The 20,829-nt window shown below is 33.5% G+C and overlaps 3 protein-coding genes and 1 long non-coding RNA gene across 7 annotated transcripts; 3 read left to right on the plus strand and 1 right to left on the minus strand.

Annotated features, from left to right (window-relative positions):
- Positions 1–374: 374 nt before the first annotated feature.
- Positions 375–2,929, plus strand: LOC123213080. Its single transcript, XR_006501646.1, has 4 exons — positions 375–530; positions 1,331–1,426; positions 1,658–1,730; positions 2,691–2,929. It is a non-coding gene; the product is annotated as an uncharacterized LOC123213080 (long non-coding RNA).
- Positions 2,930–3,655: 726 nt separating this feature from the next.
- On the plus strand, positions 3,656–10,866 carry LOC123212743 (uncharacterized protein At5g08430-like). 4 transcript variants are annotated; one of them, XM_044631919.1, is made up of 14 exons: positions 3,656–3,781; positions 3,942–4,013; positions 4,494–4,677; positions 5,593–5,672; positions 6,191–6,378; positions 6,607–7,504; positions 7,677–7,780; positions 8,071–8,130; positions 8,415–8,465; positions 8,654–8,724; positions 9,038–9,294; positions 9,827–9,946; positions 10,272–10,411; positions 10,681–10,866. In XM_044631919.1, exons 3-13 carry the CDS (start codon positions 4,583–4,585, stop codon positions 10,400–10,402), a joined length of 2,055 nt encoding a protein of 684 aa, XP_044487854.1. In that variant the 5' UTR covers positions 3,656–3,781; positions 3,942–4,013; positions 4,494–4,582; the 3' UTR covers positions 10,403–10,411; positions 10,681–10,866. The 4 variants fall into 4 exon arrangements, with proteins under 4 accessions (XP_044487854.1, XP_044487853.1, XP_044487856.1 ...); XM_044631918.1 differs by lacking the exon at positions 3,656–3,781 and having other exon boundaries at positions 3,812–4,013; XM_044631920.1 differs by lacking the exons at positions 3,656–3,781; positions 3,942–4,013 and adding an exon at positions 4,196–4,322.
- Positions 10,867–11,876: 1,010 nt separating this feature from the next.
- Positions 11,877–12,299, minus strand: LOC123214333 (S-protein homolog 5-like). Its single transcript, XM_044634082.1, has one exon. The coding sequence runs from the start codon at positions 12,297–12,299 to the stop codon at positions 11,877–11,879; it is 423 nt and encodes a 140-aa protein (XP_044490017.1).
- Positions 12,300–14,524: 2,225 nt separating this feature from the next.
- LOC123214143 (pentatricopeptide repeat-containing protein At1g10270-like) lies at positions 14,525–17,545 on the plus strand. Its single transcript, XM_044633881.1, has one exon. The coding sequence runs from the start codon at positions 14,612–14,614 to the stop codon at positions 17,192–17,194; it is 2,583 nt and encodes an 860-aa protein (XP_044489816.1). The 5' UTR covers positions 14,525–14,611; the 3' UTR covers positions 17,195–17,545.
- Positions 17,546–20,829: the final 3,284 nt, after the last annotated feature.

Genomic DNA, 20,829 nt, shown 5'->3' on the forward strand with positions numbered 1-20,829 from the left:
CGTCATCCAGATCTAGACGACGAAGGGTCGTCCTTCGTCGTCCTTTGTAGTTGGAGATGAGAGATCGATCGATTGCGTTGGCCGTCGGTGGTGGTCGGAGAAGGAAGCAAACCCTAAGAGTGAAATCTAAATTTTTTAAACTTTGAGGATGGGTTAGTTATTAGTTTTTAAAACTTGGAGGGAGGAAACGGTAAAATTTTAAAGTTTTAAGGTTTTTAATAGTAAATAACAATTTTGCCCCTGTCTCTAACTGAAAAATTGGACGGCAATTCGGTTATGGATGAGAAAAATGGATTTTTATCTGTCGTGGGTGGCATTTGAAAACATATCAAAAGTTAGGCGGGAAATAGTCCTTCTCCCTTTAGACTACATTATATCAACTATAGGGTGCTTATGATCATTGCCTCTTCCGATAAATATCCCCCAATTCAGATTATTCAAACGAACAAACATATCGAATTCGGCCCACATAATTTTTTCAACCGAATCGTCTGAATAACAAAAAAGGAAGAAAACTTTCTGCAAAACCGGTCAGTTTCGCTTCTGGGTTGTATCACCTTTTCCTACTTGTATTTTGTTTTTACTTTATGTCATTCTTGTTCTTTGAAGGTGTATTTATTGTTTCAGTCTAGTTTTAGCTGAATGGGATTAAGAAATCAGTTCTAATTTGTCAGATCTGTTTGGTTGCTGTGGAGATTTCAGATTTTGACCTACTTTGTTAAGTTTTGTAGACATTTTAATTTGATTATTACATCATCAGACATCAAAGTTGAAACTTTTAATTCGCTTTTTTATCATTTTGTGGGTGAAAGTTAGTATTTTTTTTATCAGAATAGGGTATATTTATGATATATTCAAATCAATGTTTAGCTCCTGAGTAGCCTGCTGGACATAAATTTAGTTCGTTCTTTGTTTACCATTTTTGTTTGTGAAATGGGTTTTCTGCTGGTCAAAAATTTGGATTCTTGTGGGGTATAATTTATAGGGTCAATATTGAGCTCTTTTAGTGGGTTCGGGAATTTTTCTTGGCAATTCTTAAATATAAGAAAAATTGCTACTAGAGTGTCATTTTTCCCAATGATACCTTCTGTTCCAGAGAATATTTTGCAAATATATCACGTGTCTTTGTGATCACTGAACTAAATGTGAAATCAAGATCAATTTTTGTATTATCCATCAGCAAATCTCAGTCAACAAACATTGGTTTCGCGTCTGTCTTATTGATCTAATCTTGGCTTTGTCAATTTTGCCAAATTCATGCCTGTCTTTGCTGGATTCCTATTATCGATTCATCTAGACAAATTTCTTTTTTTTTTTTTTTTGTTTGTAGGTAAGAGATCAATGAACTGGATTCAACGCAAGATCTATCTCTATAATGTGACGTTTGGACTTTACATGTTGGATTGGTGGGAGCGTTATCTTTTCAGTATCCTCTTTTTAGTTTTTCTCTAAAGGATATAATATAATATTCGCCTGCTTAGCCTTAACCCAAGCAATACTCAGACCCATAATTTATTAATTTGCATGTTGCTTTAATTTTTATCATCCAGTTACTTAAAGTGAAGCAAAAATAGTTGAGGTCTGGCAGCCCTTGTAACAGGTTTTTGCTAATGTCCTATTTTGATTTTGCATTTTTTGAGTTCCTAAACTTTGACAGATATATTGGTGATTGTGCTGATGTGGTTCATCTTTTACAATAGCTCACGATATGTGACTGAATTTTTCAAAAGGTAACTCTAATATTGTTGTCTATGCTTATATATTATTGAAGAGTTGGAGATTTTCTTCACGTTTGACTTTTCAGCATCTAGTTGATGTGCTGTGAAAGTTGTGAGAATTAAGATAGTTTTTGCTACAGTTATAATATTCAAGATTTTCATGTTTTTTGTTTTGGTTTGGCTAAATTAATGTCATAATTATGATTGAAACATGATAGAAACTAAACTAATGTGTGCTTCTGTGGAAGACTTTAAACTAAGATACTTCACTTTCTAACAATGCAGTGATCTAGTCATTAGATAGTCTAACAAGTGAATTAATTTACGTTCTCAATTTTTACCAGAATCCTCTAGGATCCATGCGACTATTCTGTGTAGTTATTATTCATTTGGACAGCATGCAAATATGGTCTCCAGAGCCTCTGATAGCACAGCCTAGAGAGTGATGAATTCTCTGTAATGTTCTGTATACATATGTTGTCTTCCATGGTTTATCATATGAACATGCATCTGGAGTTTTTGAGATGTGAATTTGGCATGATTCCTGTCCTTCATTCTACTTTTTCTGTGTTGTGCTATGTTCTTTTTTCCCCCCCTTCTCAGTTTCTTAATTTGATCCTTTGGATGAGGAAGTTGAAATTTATCTTGAATTAATTGAATGTTTTTCTGCTGTTTGTCATGGTGCATACGCATGCAAAATAATTTTCAAGAATGTTCCTACTTACTTGAAGAAGACGAAGACTGGAAGTAATACCCTGTATATATAGGAATAAAAACAAATACATGTTGACTTTGGAGTTTGGTTTGTATCTTGTTTTGGTCTAAACCCATTTAAAAACTTCGGTGACGAAACTGTATCATGATCCTAGTAATGTTCGTATTGTCGGTGCACTGTTTATTTCTTAGCAACCTTATAATTATGGATGCCGAAATAACTTCACTATCTCATGCATTCTCTTCATTTTACTTCAGGCATCTAACATGAGTCTCAGTAGTCGCACCAGCTTGAAACTGTGGCAATGGAAATGTGGGAGCAAAATTTTCAAATGTTGATTTGGAATTGTGCATGTTTTGTATTGATTCTATACCTAGCCATAAGGATTTTGTTGTAATTTACATACTCGTTTTTCCCCTCAATTTTATTTTTTTATGATGCAATTATCATTAAAATTCTGAACTTGTTTTCTAATTGTTGAAAGTATTTACTGCAATCACTTGATTTGCATGTTCTCATGAACTGTTGATAGAAAATTCTAACTGAAATTGAATAATAAGCGAGTGTTTGAAGGTTTAAAAATTGACAGATATGTATTTGAAATTTCATTATACCTTGGATAAAAATCAATCTTTTGGCCTATTTGTAAAAGATCACAAGCAAATACCTTTCTTAGCGGAAGTCTTTGTCACATACTTGAGTTGGAAAGTCTATCTCTATGAGATTATGCAATGTTTGGTCGTTGGAATTTATAATTTGGATCTTCGAAGAGACACCCTTTTATAAAAATTGTGGGAGCACCATCAAATTAAAGTTTATAACTTTGCTTTCGAAATATGAAAGTGGATCATTATAATTATTAAATAATTTTTTTAATCTACAATTTTCTTAAATCGAAGTATAATATATAAAAAAAAATTAACTAAAATATAGATTAACATTACTTTTCATTTGAATCATTAAATTAAGCTCCGATCTAACTCTTTTTATTCAAATTTAAAGACTTTATAAAAGGTCAAGTTACTTCCAGAGATTACATTATTTTAATATTGTAGATTAACCCATTGGCGTATGTTTATTATAAAATTTTATTTTAAAATTAAATTATGCGAACGGTTAGAAGAGCTAAAAAAATATTAATGAAAATTATAAATTTTACCTTATAAAGCTTATGGGTTATGACTTATGTGACTTATGAGCATTAATAAACAAATTATGCATAGGATAATTTTCATTAATTCTAATGTCATTTATTAATTCCCAAATAAATCAGTTTACCAATTGCCGATCAAGAACTTAATATCTGAGTCCCTGCAAGGCCTAATTGTGGTTAAAAGCTCAAAAAAAAGTAAAGACTTTCAATTTTCTTCCTAGTTTCGAGACAGATTTAATTTTTTGTTTTATTTTTTGGTTTTCCTAGGACCTAGAGAATAATTTCCAGAAAATATACTTTGAACTGAGACAATGCCATTAAATACTCACAAAACTATTTACATTCTCTGTTTCAGCTTCTTCTCTGTAATGGGTTGTCTCAAGAGCTCAATTTTTGCCCTGCAGTTCTCGGTTTCTTCAGCCACAAGGTGTGTCATTTGCTTTGTTTCAAATGGGTTGTGTTTTTTTTTTTTTTAAATTTTGATTTAGTTTTGGACTGAGAATAATGGCGTTTTTATGTTCATGAAACTTCAGTTTGAAAGTTAATGAGTTTATTTGTATTTTTTGGATTTTTTTTATTATTTATCAAAAGCTCATTTGATAATCATATGCAAAACTTAAGCTTGTTTATAGAAATACAAACCTTTCTTTATCTCTCTCTCTCTTTTCTTTTTTTTTTTAATTTGGCTTTTTTGAGGGACTTGGTGTTGTATCAGTGAGATTTTTCTCCTTTAAAGGTTTCAAAATTCTGTTTTTTTAAACTCAAACGAAGCTAATGATCAAAGTCCCTAAAAGTTCATAACTTGAAACTTTTTTCTTCGTTGAAGAGGGGCTTTGTTTACTCACTGGTTATGGTGAAGTTCAAGAAGTTGCAAGATTTTCTCATTGATCTTTTCTCGATTTTGTAGGGTTTAGGAGAAGTTCTTGGCAATCAAACACTTGGATTGTTCCTGTAATTGCACTTTGGGCTTAAAGTTCAGATCTTTTTTTGAAGAAGATGGGGAGAAGAAAGAAGTTGAAGAAGGAAGAAATAGCCGAGGATTGGTGCTTCATCTGCAAGGATGGAGGCTCTCTCAGGATCTGTGACTATAAGTAAGTTTCAGAGACATGGTCGTAAGCATTTGCATCAGATTTTAAGAACAAAAATAGTCAGGTTTTGGCTGGTCCTTTGTAAGGATGTCTGGTGTATTTGATTAGGGATGGAGGGTAGTTTTGTCTTTCACTTTTGCCTTATTTCACAGGTACTATGAATTAGGCTGCTGATTGGGACCACTCTTTTACAACTAAATTTTATTGTATACATAAGAAATTATTTCAAAAAATTGATATAATACTTTCTAGTGATTTATAAATAAATTTATTTCATGGGTTTGTAAAGGACTAGTAATAAGAAATAGGTCAAAAGCTTGAGTGATGTGCAAATTGATGAATTTCCCGTGCTCCTGAAAAACATAAATTCTGTTAAGAGAAATGCTTCCTAAAAAGACTTTCAATTGTAATGTATGTAACCCATATACAGAAAGTGTTTTTTGTGTTAATTTGACAAAAAAGATAGTCCTATCCTGTCATTTTTTAGATGCATTATTCAATTTGTTTTGTATTGTTTTGAACATGGTAATTTATTTAGTTATGTATCTTTCTTTTATTTTATTTTATAAATAATATAAATCAGGAAAACTGAAAATATTGGTTGTATTTAGTTTCAAGATGATATTATCAAGATACAAATTATTCTGCACTTTATGCTGTCAAAAAACTTATTATAAGTTTGATAAGCCTAAAATGACTTTCTTTTTAAGGTTGACTACAAATTTTCTTTTCCCTTATTGACCAAAATGAAATTACTTTAGAAACTTCTGAATCATTAATCTGCTCTTCAGAAAGTAAATTTGCTATAGGTTTGGTCTTTACAATGCAAGTAGATGTCTTGTGCTATGGCCTCTTATTTTCATGCCTTTATAGAGGATGTTATCTCTCCCATTAACTTTTCATAGCCTTTTCCTGAAGGGACTGTCTGAAGTCTTATCATCCAGACTGTGTAGACCAGGATGACTCTCTACTGGAAAGTAAAGATCAGTGGACTTGTGGTATGTCACTGCTATCAGTATTAGTAATTTCTTTGCTTATTCTAATATAGTAAGCAAACCATTTGCCTTTTCCTAGTGAAGACCAACGTAGTTTTGCATATATAAATTATACTGGACTGCTAATTCTTCTTCCATACTTTCTATTTCCTTAATTTTATATTTCTGCTTCATATAAAAGGAATGTTAAAAATAGGTACATGCACAAAACCTGATGGTATATGGACGTGCTGCTTAGTGTTCCTAACTATGTATACATTATGTCTTGCATGGTTCAGAAGAAAAATAGTATTGGCCAGAAGAAGACTTTTTTCCTTTCATTCCTTATGGATTTGAATATTTTGTGTAATTCCTTTTAACATCAGCAGTTTGGTGCTTCACCTTGTAAATAGACTATTGACAACAGAGAAGTTAACTTTTTGTTACAAATTTCTGTTTCTTCACTTGTTTTACCTTTTCTTTCTTGCATCAGTTGTAGTATGTCTCTGTGCTAGCTTTTGACATGATAATTCTTATATCAGGTTGGCATTTTTGCTATGAATGCAAGAAAGCTCCAAAGTTTTATTGCTTGTGCTGCCCATTTGCTGTATGTGGACACTGCCTCTGTGCTTCTGGGTTTGCAGTCGTTAGAGGGAATAAAGGATTCTGTGAAAGTTGTTTAGAGCTTGTGATGCGTCTGGAAGAAAAGAAAGATGTTAACTCAAATGGGGTATGGATTGTTTGTAAATAGTCGTGTGGAAAGTACTTTCAACATTGTAATGTTGCTTCCATTCCAAGCTTTGAGTTTTATTGTGATCTTTTAATATTTATGCTTTGTGTTGATTTATTTTATTCTTATAAGAAATTTGTGCTGAAGAGACCAGATGTGGCTCGGCCTTGCAGAATTTAACCAATCTTATCATTTGTGTTTTACATATGTGTTTTTTTCTTTCAACAGGAAAAAATCGACTTCTATGGTGAAGACACAATAGAGTTCTTTTTTATTGGATATTGGCAGATGGTGAAGGAAAAAGAAGGCTTAACTTCAGAACATGTTATTTCTGCAGATAATCTAGTGAAGAAGGGAAAAAATCATAGGTCTCCTGATTCATATGAATATGATGAAAATGAAGAAGATATTGAAGATTTTGTAGATGATAGTCAACTTGTAGTATCTGATTATGATGATTTAGGTTACTCAGCAGAAGACAAGAAGATCAGGAAAAGGAATAGATCAAAAAGAAAGCAATCCGCTCCGAGAAGAAAGGCAAGCTCAAAGAAAAAGGAGTTCATTGGGTGGGGATCAAAACTCCTACTAGAGTTTCTTGACTCCATTGGTATAGATGCAACCCGTGAACTTTCACAGGATGATCTTACAACTATAATTACTAAATACTGCAAGGAAAATCAGCTTTTTCACCCGGAAAGAAAGAAAATAATCATTTGTGATGCAAGGCTGCAGCATCTCTTGGGAAAGAAGTCAGTTAATAGAAACAGTATATATAACCGACTGACTGCCCATCTCGCTGAGAACATAGATCATTCAGAGGATGAATCCGAAAGTAGTTTGGACATTGTGGATGAATGTGACTCGGTGGTGGAAGAAAGGAAGCAACAGATGAGCTCGGTTAGAAAATCTAATTACAAGGAAGTAGTTGCAGAAGTGCAGAAAAGCTGTTTTGCATCTGTAGTCCCTAAGAATATCAAGCTTGTCTACTTAAGAAGGAGTTTAGTGGAGGATCTAGCAAAGCAACCAGAGGCTTTTGATGCTAAAGTGATTGGAAGTTTTGTGAGAGTAAAATCCGACCCAAATGACTATTTGCAGAAAAATTCTCATCAGCTTGTGCAAGTTTTAGGTAATGCCTCAGCAACAACTATGACAGTTCAACTAATTTATCCCACTATTGGATTCCTTCAGAATCAATTTATTTAAATTCTTTTACCTCATATTACTACTCTATATTGTACTAATTTCCTTTGGTTTACATGATTAACATTCTGCCAACATTATCATCTATGCTAGTACAGGTATTAAGAGAACTTCAAGCGTGAAATCAGAAATTCTTCTTAAACTTTCCAATAGGCTGAAAGAGTTACCCATTTCCAAGCTGTCAGATGATGACTTCAGTGAGGTAACTGACAATTTTAGTTTGCTTTCTTTTCCTTTAGAAAGAATTGAGACATAGAATCAAAAGGGTTTAACGCATATAAGACTTGCCGAAATTATTAGTTGTCCATATGAAACTATTAAAAATTAGTCTTTTATGAAAGATATATAATCTAATCACAACAACACCCCCACCCCCCAAAAGAAAAAAAAAACACACACACACGCACTAAAAAGAAGAGAAAGGAGAAGTTCTTGAATTGGTATTAAACTGTTGAAGATCATGGTAATTTTATACTGTATTTCTATTTGCAGGACGAGTGTAAGGATTTGCAACAGGGAGTGAAAAATGGCCTTCTTAAAAGGCCAACTGTTGTGAGTTTTTTTCCATACTCTCTGCTGTTTGATTAGCATTCTTTTACTTCATCTGCATCTGGAAACACACCAATTCATTGAGAAAATACTTGGTAGTGTATCAAGAGATTTTGGTTCTGCAAACTTTTTCTTAGATCCATTGTCCTTCATGTTTTGAAAGGCTATCCCATCTTTGTTTTGAACTTTCAAATCATGTGCAATGGTTGTTTCATAGACAATGAGTGAATCAACCGAAAAAATAAAACACTTTATACAGCTTCTTGACCAAAATGTGTCAATTGCAGCTGGAACTTGAACAGAAGGCGAGAAGCCTGCATGAGGATATAACTAAACATGTATGTGTTTTTTGGTAAACTTTCTTAATTTAATCACTTCTTTTTTTTTTTTTTTTTGATAATTTTTGATGCACCATTTGAGTGTTGATATGCTATCTAAATTCTGTTGAGTGATTATATTTCATTATACTTTTAAATGCTCTCCTTTTTTTAATTTTCTAATTCACGTGAACTTCTGTAAAAAATAGTGGATTGCAAGGGAGCTGGTTTCATTACAAAACCTCATTGATAGAGCAAATGAGAAGGGATGGAGAAGAGAATATCCTTTTTTGGTGTTATTTCTTATTCCATTGGGTAGTTTTCTTACTAATATGCAATGATGCATCAAATCTAAACTACCCTTCTATATAGACATAGTGGATTGCATTCGAAATAGAATAATACTGTACTTACTAACTTATCTAGACAAACTAATGTATATTAATGTGATTGGGTGATCTAATTTTTTACTTTATTTTTAATTCAAAATCACTCAATTACATTAAGATACATTAGTTTGTATAGATAAAATAGTAAGAAACGTTAGTATTCGAAAAAAGATAATTGATCCTTAGCATGAATCTATATTATACGCTTGCTGAGTATATGGATATTCTGCAACTGCTTCAGACACCATCAGAGCAATCACGGTTACTAAATGAGGTTCCTCAAGTAATTGCAGATGTAGTAGAACCTGAACCCGCTTGTGAGGAATCTGAAGAAAAAGCTGAACAAGAACTAAATGATGGTTTGCCAGAATCATTTGCTGAAAAAGCTCCAAAGGATCCTAGTTGTAGTCATACAACTAATGGAAAGTTTCGCTGCCTGAATGATTCAGCAAATACTACAGGTTTGCAGGGCTCCTACTTTTTACAGACTTTTTGTGGGGCTTCCATTTGGTGAAAAACATTATATTAGGATTAATTCGTTTGACAGAAGTTTCTTGTCCAAGAGTAAAGCCATCAATGAAGTCATCACTACAAACTATTAAAACAAGCAATTTCATACTGTTTCAAATCAACAATTGATCCTCTATATGAAATAAAAAAATATTTCTGAAAAACTGTAGTTGTGAAAATTGGCATTTCTGGTGCTATGTTAAACACACAGGCACTATATTTCATAACTGATGTGGGGTTCTTGTTTTTTATTGTCATATATAAAAATCTAATGCTGTGGGTTTCTTGCCCTGTTATTTGAACAAGAAAAACTTTTTTTTTGTAAGTTTAGATGTTGGACTCTGCCACTGCCAACACTTTCTATGTAACAAAAAGTGGATTAGATGTTTGTTTAGTGGACTCTGCCACCACCAACACTTTCTATGTAACAAAAACTCATGTCACTAAGTTTTAGAAGCACATTTTGACATATCTAATTTACAGAAGGTGGAGATACCTTGAATGAAAACTTTCCTTTTGGGGAAATTAGATTTGGTTCTTTTGGAAAAGATAATGAGAGTAAAGAAGCCTTCAACAAGAGTTCTGCTCAAGAGGATACAGAAGGTAAAAATTTTGTCATATTTTTTGACTTGTCGGAGATTCATACCTTCAGCTGTTTCTGAAGTCATTTTTTATATGTAAAAACTGAATTATTCACAATATAGTAAAATCATCATGCTTGTAATGTTTTCCACATGTACTAGATAACTTTCTATGTTGTTTGGTCTAAGTCCAAAAAGTAAATTAAACTTCATTACTTTTTGGCCAAATTTTATGAAATGTCAGTAAAGCGAGTGTGATTTCTATGGTGTCAGCTCTTACTTTGTGTCCTTTTCTTTGTGCGGTACTTCATACTTAAACTGGTATTGCCAATGCATTTGATTGACAGGAATGACTAGAGCTGAGCCTCAAAGCTTTCACACAAATGAGCAGCAACATAAAGATGAATCTCAAAACCTTGCTGCTGGACCGGTACATGCTTGTCAAGTACCCATCCATGTTTTGCTCAAGAAACTTTAGTTGATGCTGGTAATATTTTTATAAACTAGAAAACGTGCATTCTATTTATATAACTCGTTTTGTCATATATAGCTTTTGGTATATTTAGGCCCAGTAATTCTATAGAATCAATTTTTTTTTCCGTGACATGGAACAATACAGTTGCAGCATAGAAAATAGTGGTTCTTGTGCAAGTCATTTTTGTTTTATGTTGAATTTATACAATAGAAGTTCAATCTTTCACGTTATATTTATAACACTTTACGTTTCTAAAAGACTCTTATTGTGTTTCTCTCCAGGGTGGGGTAAATGAAGGCAGATGAAAAAAGAATCAAAGGAATTTGAACGAAGGTTTTTTGTGTTATTTTTAGCAAAGCTTTCTGGATATTAATTTCAGTAAATAGTCTTGATTACCATTTGGCTTTGTTCATGCTATGAAGTTTTCTAATTTGATCTATGAGAATCTGAGAAAGATCATTTGATTATATTTTCTTAAGTATCTCACAGCTGCAATTTTGTAAACTTAACTCCATCAACCACTGGCCTTATGCTGCTACTACTAAATTAAACTGCAAGATTAATGTTAAAAGGCCACCAAAAACTTCTCAATAGGGAATCAGAACATGAGGGTCCTCAACACTACCACTATATTTCATATGAGAAAGAATACAGAAAATCTATAGATATACAACAATACAAATTTGATTAGAGTCATATACTGTTGTGGGTGTTTTCTGAAGAGAACAGAACTACCAAAAATTGAAGACTTGGAAGAAGCACATTACAAGAAGATATGCAGCAAGAATCAACATTAAGCTTGTACGTCAGCATTTTCCTTCCTCAATGCTTGAAGCCTCTCTCACTTTCATAAACTCACGCTTATGCATAAAACTTAGACATGCCTTCTTGTATCATAAACTCACGCTCAAGCCCTCCTTAAACATCTCATATGACTTGCTTAGCCAAAAGTAAAAAAAAAAGTCTCATATGACTTGTCTATGTTTTCACCTTGTGTTATATTTATACCTTTACTTAATATAATAACTAGACATGCATCATACTTTAATGTGCTTATATCATATATAGATCATTGCACATGGATTAATTTAATGTGACAACCTTAATTACTTGGATTAATTCAAAACTTTGTAGGAAAAAGTTATAATCTCTTGATAATGAATCACAGTTTTACTAATAATACAATATAATTATATATATTAATAATAATGTGTTATTATGTGAATAAATAATTTTTAATATACAAATTAATGCTTATTATTAATATAAATAGTAATAATAATTTAAAGGATATGTAAACTGGATAAATAAAATTTCAAATCGAGTAATACGAAGCGAGAACCCAACATTTTCAAACACATATCGTCTGACCAAATTGTTCATATTATTTACAAATTAATTCAACTTTTTGTAAGGAATGCGTGTAAAACATATTAACTATATACATTGAAAATTTTCTAGCTAAAAAGAGATTTCCTCAAATTTCCCAGTAAAAACAATGAGGCTCAGCGGCTGTATTATCTTTTTGCATACATGGAACAATGCCCTCATACGCCTCACGGTGTCTTACGATCCAATTGCATTGTTTGCATGTATCTCTTCTTGAATCATACATAGGGTAGCCATGGATGATCTCATCCCAAACAAAGTCGCAGGAGACTGTGGTTGTTTTGACAGAGGAGGGATCAAACTTAAGAGCATAAGACTTTTCATTTTCAAGCACTTTTACACCATAATCATGTTCCTTTGAACGACAATGAAGTTTAAGCGCCTCATTTGAAGGTAAAGAATTTGTTATATTAACAGTTACTGTAGGAGGCGAATCGGCATTGCCGACAAGCAAGAATGGCACAAGAAGAATTGCCAATAAGATAAGTTTGTGGAAAGGACTCGTTCTCATTTTTCGGGGGAGCAGATTTTGGATGATGAGAAAGTAATTGGGCAGCCAGCTTATGTATACATAAGGTTGAAGGTGTACCAAGTATGGTGTATTGAACTTTGTTTTTTCTATTAAGATTTAAGGTTTTGAGGAAATATAGGAAATTTAAAGGGACAAATAACTGATTATGACTTGGGAGTCTAGATTAGTTGACTATTTTTATCTTTGTTACTTTCTTTTTTAAGGATACTTGGTTCAATCTTGTGATTGTATTGCCAAATTTTGTTTCCATATTTTGAGAATACATAATATTATTCAAAAATTAATCTTTAAAATATTAGTCAAGTAATTTTTTAACAAAAGAAACCTTTGTGGGATGGGAGAAATTTATTATTATAAAAACAAAGATTAATTATGTTTTAAGTAGCTAATCAAGGTGGGATTTTTCTATAGTTAAATGGTTAACCTAGAAATATTTTTCTTCCTATTATAAGCATATTCCCTTCATAATTAATGCTATAATAAATTGGAGCTTATCTTTCTAAAAATAAATATATCTTAGATATTTAATATGTCATCTAGTATTTTGGAATCACTACCCAAATTCTTTAAAACTATTATTGGTTGAAAATTTGAGGCTCAATGATCTTCAAATTCGCAACACAATTGATATTGCTATGTTTTTCTCCAAGTGTTCTAAAAGAGATGAAAGCTATCACCAATCCTCCGGTTAAAACCATGCAGGTTAGTACAGTAATTAATTCTCAGAATAAATATGCAATTTAATTATTTTTATATTGAAAGAAATTGTAAGTGTGGGTTTTCAATCTTTTTTAATTTGTGAAAAGCAATTTTGAGTAATTTTTTTCCCTTTTTTCCACCGCCCAATTAATTTATCTATCTTAATTCTAGTCAAATTATCAAGATAATTAACTTTTTAATCTAACATTAATTTGTTTGTAGGTGAAAAGTGATTCTACCCCTCCATTGTACTTATATTGGACAGTAAGTTTTCTTCTAATTTATTGAAACCCATTTATGTATAATTGCTAATTATCTATCAGAAAAGTGAGAGAATGGGTGAACTGTTACAAGGGAGCTTCAGTGGGAATTGCTAAACTCTTACCTTGATTAGCTTATAATTTGTGAGTTTTTGGTTACTAATCATCCGCATGTGGAATGGACTGATGGAGGTCACAAAACAGGATGCTATAACTTGGAATGTAAAGGATTTGTACAAGGTGACCCCAAGATTTCACTAGGCCAAAAGATTGAGCCAGTCTCTACTTATGTTGGACCAATATCTGATGCAAAGATGAAGCTCTTCCAGGTATACTTCAATGACTTAACCATCCATCTAAACAATTACCATCTCTTCAAAACTTTATACAACAAACTCTTATATTTTTAGTAAAATTATATATACCTATTTGGAGGACACAAATGAGAATATCTTTGACGTGATCATCATATGATTAGTTGATTTTGAATTAAAGATAAAATAATATTTATTCATATAATAATACACGTAAGTGTATATCCATTTGTATACTCAAAATAGATACATATGATATTGCTTTTATATTTTTCCATCCAATGATATTTTTTCTCTCATTTGTACAGGATAGAAGAACGCAAAACTGGATTTTATATTATTCAGAACAAGAGATATCATGGTTGGGTATTTACCAAAGGAATTGTTCCCACATCTACAATATAGAGCCAAGGTTGTTGGTTGGGGAGGAGTGGCATACAGAGGAAATGAAGAAATAAGCCCTCCAATGGGCACTGGGTACATGCCTGATGGCCACTATAACCATGCAGCTTATTTCACAAATCTTACTTACTGTGCTTATAATTACGTGGGTAGGAAGCCTTCATATTGTAACACAGAATGCCAGTATGTTGCATCTAATTGTTTTGGGTTGCAAAATTTGTCTGATTCTCAGCAACCTTGGCGAACTAGATTTCTGTATGGAGGTCCAGGAGGACATTGTGCGAATTAAACTCAATAATATTGTGACCTAACTTTGCTTATGCATGTATTCGTGCTAAAATTAATATATAATAATCAGTACGCACTAATTATGTTGATGGAAGTCAGGTCCGAGCAGAACCAGAGATTTTTTACTCCCTTCTTAATTAAAATAAAATAAGGCCCATTTACTTTGAATTGGGCCTCGGCCCATGTACATTTTTAATCACAAACCGAAAAAACAATTTTCTGATATTGATAAAACTTCAACTTCTCTCTGGTCTGGGGTTTAAGCAATGTTCCAATCGCTTCCCTCAACTAGGGTCTAACCGTTGCGCACTCTTTGCCACTTCCCAAAATGCCCCTCCACGGCCTCCTCCTCCGCTCCCTCTACCGCCACAACAACCGTCTCTCGTCGCTTTATCCCGCTGTCCTCCACCGCCATCACTTCCACAACCTCACTAACGACCCCCCTACCCCACTAATTAATCCCAACCCTAACCCTGACCCTAGCCCCATTTCTGCTCCTCTCACCCGCACCTACGGCTTCTCCTCCGCCGAGGAAGCGGCCGCAGAGCGCCGCCGCAGAAAACGCCGACTCCGCATCGAGCCGCCACTCCACGCTATTCGCCCCAACCCGACGCACCCGCCGGCTCGTGATCCCAACGCACCACGTCTCCCGGACTCCACCTCCGCACTTGTCGGCCCCCGCCTCAGCCTCCACAATCGCGTGCAATCTCTCATCCGTGCAGGGGACCTTGATGCGGCTTCATATCTGGTTCGTCAGGCCGTGTTTTCGAACACGCGCCCCACGGTGTTCACATGCAACGCGATCATTGCAGCTATGTATCGTGCCAAACGGTATAACGACGCCGTTGCATTGTTTGCGTTTTTCTTTGAACAGTCTGATATCGTGCCCAATGTTGTATCTTATAATAATTTGATTAATACACATTGTGATGAGGGTAGAGTAGATGAGGGTTTGAAAGTTTACAGGAAGATTATTGAAACGGCGCCATTTAGTCCGAGTGCTGTGACTTATAGGCATTTGACAAAAGGGTTGATTGATTTGGGGAGAATTGGGGAGGCGGTGGACTTGTTGAGGGAGATGTTAAATAAAGGGCAAGGCGCAGATTCTTTAGTTTATAATAATTTGATAGGGGGCTTTTTGAATCTGGGGAATTTGGAGAAGGCCAATGAGTTGTTTGATGAATTGAGAGAGCGGTGTTTGGTTTATGATGGAGTTGTGAATGCCACTTATATGGAGTGGTGGTTTAAGCAGGGGAAAGAGAAGGAAGCGATGGAGTCATATAAGTCGTTGTTGGATAGGAAATTTAGGATGACTCCTGCTACTTGTAATACCCTTTTGGAGGTTTTGCTCAAGTGGGGAAAGAAAGTGGAAGCACAGATTTTGTTTGAGCAGATGTTGGATAATCATCAGCCTCCTAATATCCAGGCAGTGAATTCAGATACGTTTAATATAATGGTGAATGAGTGTTTTAAGATTGGGAATTTTTCCGAGGCAATTGATACATTTAAGAAGGCAGGGACACATCCAAAATCGAAGCCTTTCAGTATGGATGTTGCAGGGTATAATAATATTATTGCTAGGTTTTGTGAGAATGGAATGTTAGAGGAGGCAGAGAAACTGTTTGCTGAATTGTGCTCAAAGACTTTGACACCAAATGTCCCATCATTTAAGACATTGATTGATGCATACTTGAAGGTTGAGAGAGTTGATGATGCTTTGCAGTTATTTAGTCGGATGGTGGAGACTGGATTGAGGGTGGTTGTGAGTTTTGGGACGAGGGTGTTTAGTGAGTTCATTGACAAAGGTAAGGCTGCAGAGTGTGCCCCAATCTTAACAAAAATGGGAGAGCAAGATCCTAAACCAGACTTCTTGATATATGATGTTGTTGTCCGAGGTCTATGCAATGAGGGCTTATTTCACTTAAGTAGGGATATAGTTGATCAAATGATAAGGCACAATATTGGTGTTACACCTGCACTGCAAGAATTTTTACGTGTGACTTTTGGGAATGTTGGACAAGGTGAGGAGATTGAGAGAATTTTAACTATGAATAGGTGGGGATTTGCTGCTTCTCACCCACCACCTCGAATAACTGGACCACCACGAGTGCGTGGACAGCAACCATTTGTGCCACATCAAATGGCAGAACAACCTTTAGGACCCAATCAAATGTCAAGACAGCAGCCTTTTGGAGTATCCAATAGAATGGCAGGACAACAACACTTTGGATCGAATCATATGGCAGGGCAGCAGTCTTTTGGACCAAATCAAATGGCAGGACAGCAGCCATTTGTTGGCAATCAAAGCATGGGACAAAACCCTTTAGGACCCAATCAGATAAGTGGACGACAGCCTGAAGGACCCAATCAAGTGTGGGGACAGCAGCCTTTGGGATCCAATCAAATGGCAGGGCAAGAACCTTTTGGATTCCATCAAGCAACATCTCAACAACAAAATGGAATGCCTCAAATGGCAGGACAATCTCCATCAGGACCCCAGCAAATGGCAGGTCAGCAGCAATCCTGGCAACATCAAATATCATCGCAGCAGCCATCATGGTCACAGGTGACACATCGGCCACCATTTGGATCCCCTCTAGAAGCAGATCAAAGTCCAACAGGACACTCTCAAATGGCAGGTCAGCAGCAATCCTGGCAACCTCAAATATCGGGGCAGCGATTCCCATTTTCTCAAGTGACACAGCAGCCACCATTTGGATTCCCTCAAGGAGAGCAAAATACATCAGGACCATTGAAATGGCTGGTCAACAGCAATCCTGGCAACCACAAATATCAAGGCAGCAGCCATCATGGTCTCGAGTTACAGAGCGGGCACCTTTTGGATCCCCTCAAGAAGCAGAACAAAATCCATCTGGACCCAATGAATGGCAGGAGAACCACCAACAGGTAGCAGCCAACCGGTAGCGGCTTATTTCAAAATACAAAAGGTTGTATATCGAACAAACTGGTCTCTAATTAATTATTTAAGTTGCCCAAGCAAGAAACCTGGTACATTATTGTTATGTGTTGAGTATCAGTTACTTCCACAAATTTATCCAGTATCTATGTAACATGATGGGATTTGTTTGTATTTGGACTTCATATATAATTAAGGATGTCTTAATTGATTAAAGTTTTTCATAGAGTGCTTTTTCAGAGAGAGTGAATTTAGGAGCAAAATTAGCTTGCTTAAGTTCAGCTTGTTTTGTCAACGCTGCTAAATTAATGTATGATCTTCCTATATTTTTTGCCATATTTTCAATCATTTTGTTCCAATCATTTTTATATATTTCAAGTAATTTTTTAAACACTGTGTTGATCACTCAATTTAGAAGGGGTGAGTAGGTCTAGATTTCTTGTTGAAAAATTGGAAATCAGAATCAGAACCGGTCAGTTTTTGAAAAAATAGGGACTAGAATCAGAGTCGACCATGACTTATTCTTACTCTTAGCTACCCAGTTGGTTTTGAATCCATGTCGAAACATGTAATATGTAATCTTTAATAAACGGGCTAGTCATTGGCTAAACAGGTGTCCGTGAAATAACTTTAACCTCAATTCTATGGAAGCAATTCGCCTCACTTCTGGTATTACCGTTCAGTTAAATATCTACAAAAACATTGACATTAGCCTCACCCATATCTCAACGACTCTCTAGCACTACACAAACAAAAGCTATAATCAATATTCTTGTTTGAAAAATGCATGTTCCACGACAAGAGAACGAGATATTACACCTGAGGAACCATAATTGAAGCTTATTTCCTATGCTCATGTTTTCTTCTTCAACAAGAACTCTCAAAATTTGTCAATGCTCTAGCAAACTGTCTAGATGGTCAATCCTGAACCCAATTCTCTCTACAGAAACCTGTAAAAAAAACAAAGGGATCAATCCAACCTAACAAAATTTATAAGCTATGACAAGAGCTCTCTAAATTTAGAATCTTAAATGATAATTAATAGTAAAACCGAAAAATCTACATGCACCCAATGTTTCAAAATCCATCGCCTTGGAGCTGAGGTGAAGCAAGGGTTTCAGTGCACTCGGAGAAAACTTCCTAGCAAAAAGATAGCACTCAGTTGTCTGCTCCTCATTATGTGAACACAGTGAACCATTATTGTTCCTAATGAATTTATACAACGTTCTGTTATGGACCCCCGAATGGCCCCGACCCAAGTCATACTCCTGTTTGGCATCAAACAAGGAGTCCAGCAACATTCCAACATAATTGCAGCCATTGAAAACCAACAAAGCACAAACATCCAACAAAACCAGAGCCATATTTTCCAAATTACTACATTGGCCAACTCAACAAATGGCATCCAAAAGTACAGGTCAACAGCAACCCAACACATGGCAAACCAACAAGCCAAACACAAGAATAAACCAAACTCACTCGGTGGGGTTAGGTCGGGAATTTGGCAACTGCAGTTGAAAGATAATGAAGGTGCAAATGGCCAGGAAAAGCAAGAGGAGACAGCCAACAAACTGGAGAAGATGCAGTCCCAGCATTCGGCAAATCAAGCAAAAAATAGCAGAGACAAACCAGCTCCGTCAACACTGAGGAAAAAAGTTGACAGAATTTTACATCATCACGTTTTTATATTTATTTATTTTTTAAAAAACAATATTATATATATTTAAAAATAAATAAATAAAATATATTATTATATAATTAAATATTATTTTATTTTTAATTTAAAATTATAAACCAAACACATATTTATTTATAAATTTAAAATATATACATATAATTTTATTATTTTTATAAAAAATTAATACAGACAAAAAAAAAAAAGAGAGAGAAACACTAAAATAAACACTAAGATTTTCCTTAAAGAAAGTGATATTAAATCTGAAGCAATAAAACTATACATATTTATTTTAAATATGTAAATATGTATACACATATATATTATGAGCAATATTAAGTGTACTTAGTTTAAGTATATAAATATGTATACACTTATATGCATTATCACATGATTGAATATTGTTTTATCTTTAATTTAAAATCAATCAATTATAAGATAATACACATTAAATATATATATATTTGTATACTCAAAATAAGTACATATAGTTTTGTTAATATGTTATCATATGATTTGATGATTTTGAATTAATAATAAAGTAATATTCAGTCACGTGATGATATATATAAATATATATCTATTTGTGTACTTAAAATAAATGCACAAATATTGCTCCATATTAGTCATATATTAATTTATTATTCATCAAAATGAAAAATGTTATAAACATCCATCTATTTTTATAATTTTATAAGAGTATCTCTCATAAGTAATTTGAGTGTTAAAAAAGAAAAAATTATGTATAAAAAATTATAAATTTAAATCTCATTTTTTGACATATCTAAATTAACCATGGTTAAGTAGATAGTATTTATAAACCTTATCATGAGTTAGAAGACTTCACCATGGTCAACTTCTTCTATCATTAACATTAATACAAAATAGTATATAATTATCCACTCCACTATGAAATCACCAACTTAGATAATTATATACAAATATAAATATTGAAAATAGGAAAATTAATATGTAATTTAATAGCGATGATGATGCTAAAGTTTTAATAATGCAAATAACCTATGATTTTAAATCTGAATCATATATCCCATGCTACGAACTTTAGGTACACAATATTATTATTTTTAATAAACATTATTATACTTTTAAGCTACTCAAATTATATTACTTTATAGCAAGTCAAAAAATGCGTAAAATTGATGCAAGGTGTCATTATATTAATGTTTCGGGATCCATGACACATGGGTGGGTGAATTCATGATTAATTTTTTCAATTTCAGTAAAATTTTCACATAGAATGTGAACCCTTGAGATTAAAAATTAAATAAAAAAATTAAAAAATGAGGTGAATTACATTCTTCCCCCAAGGTTTTGAACTAAAACCTTTTTTATCTTTTAAATGTACAAAATACACTTTTTCACCCCAAACCTAACTTCTTCCATAGAAAGGTGTCTTCATACAATGCTAAAAGGTTAAATGGCCATATTATTCATAATTATTTTATTTTTTAAAATTATCATACCACTGTAAATTAATACAATTTTAAAATATTTATATATATAAAGAGTAATATTATAAATATTTATTTTTAATATATAAATAAATACATATTTAAAATATCATCATATGATTAAATATTATTTTATTCTTAATTCAAAATTATTCAATAACAAGATAACACACATCAAATGCATATTCATTTGTATATTAAAAATAAATACATATAATTTTATTTATATATAAAATTTATATCAAAACCTTTTTTTTTTCCATCACACTATCACTTTCACTATTTTCTTCTCCCGTCAAACTCTGTGCTACAAATGGAAGTGCTTAACTAAAAACTTCACATTCAACACGAGATCCCAATTATCTTTAACCCTTATATGGCAATCACACATTCAAATAAGGTTATTACATTTAACTACAATTACTTCATCTTCTCCATATAATGACCAAAAATCAATTGTAGGACTTGTATTATACAATTTT

This window comes from Mangifera indica, chromosome 4 (assembly GCF_011075055.1).
Source record: "Mangifera indica cultivar Alphonso chromosome 4, CATAS_Mindica_2.1, whole genome shotgun sequence".
Taxonomy (NCBI): domain Eukaryota; kingdom Viridiplantae; phylum Streptophyta; class Magnoliopsida; order Sapindales; family Anacardiaceae; genus Mangifera; species Mangifera indica.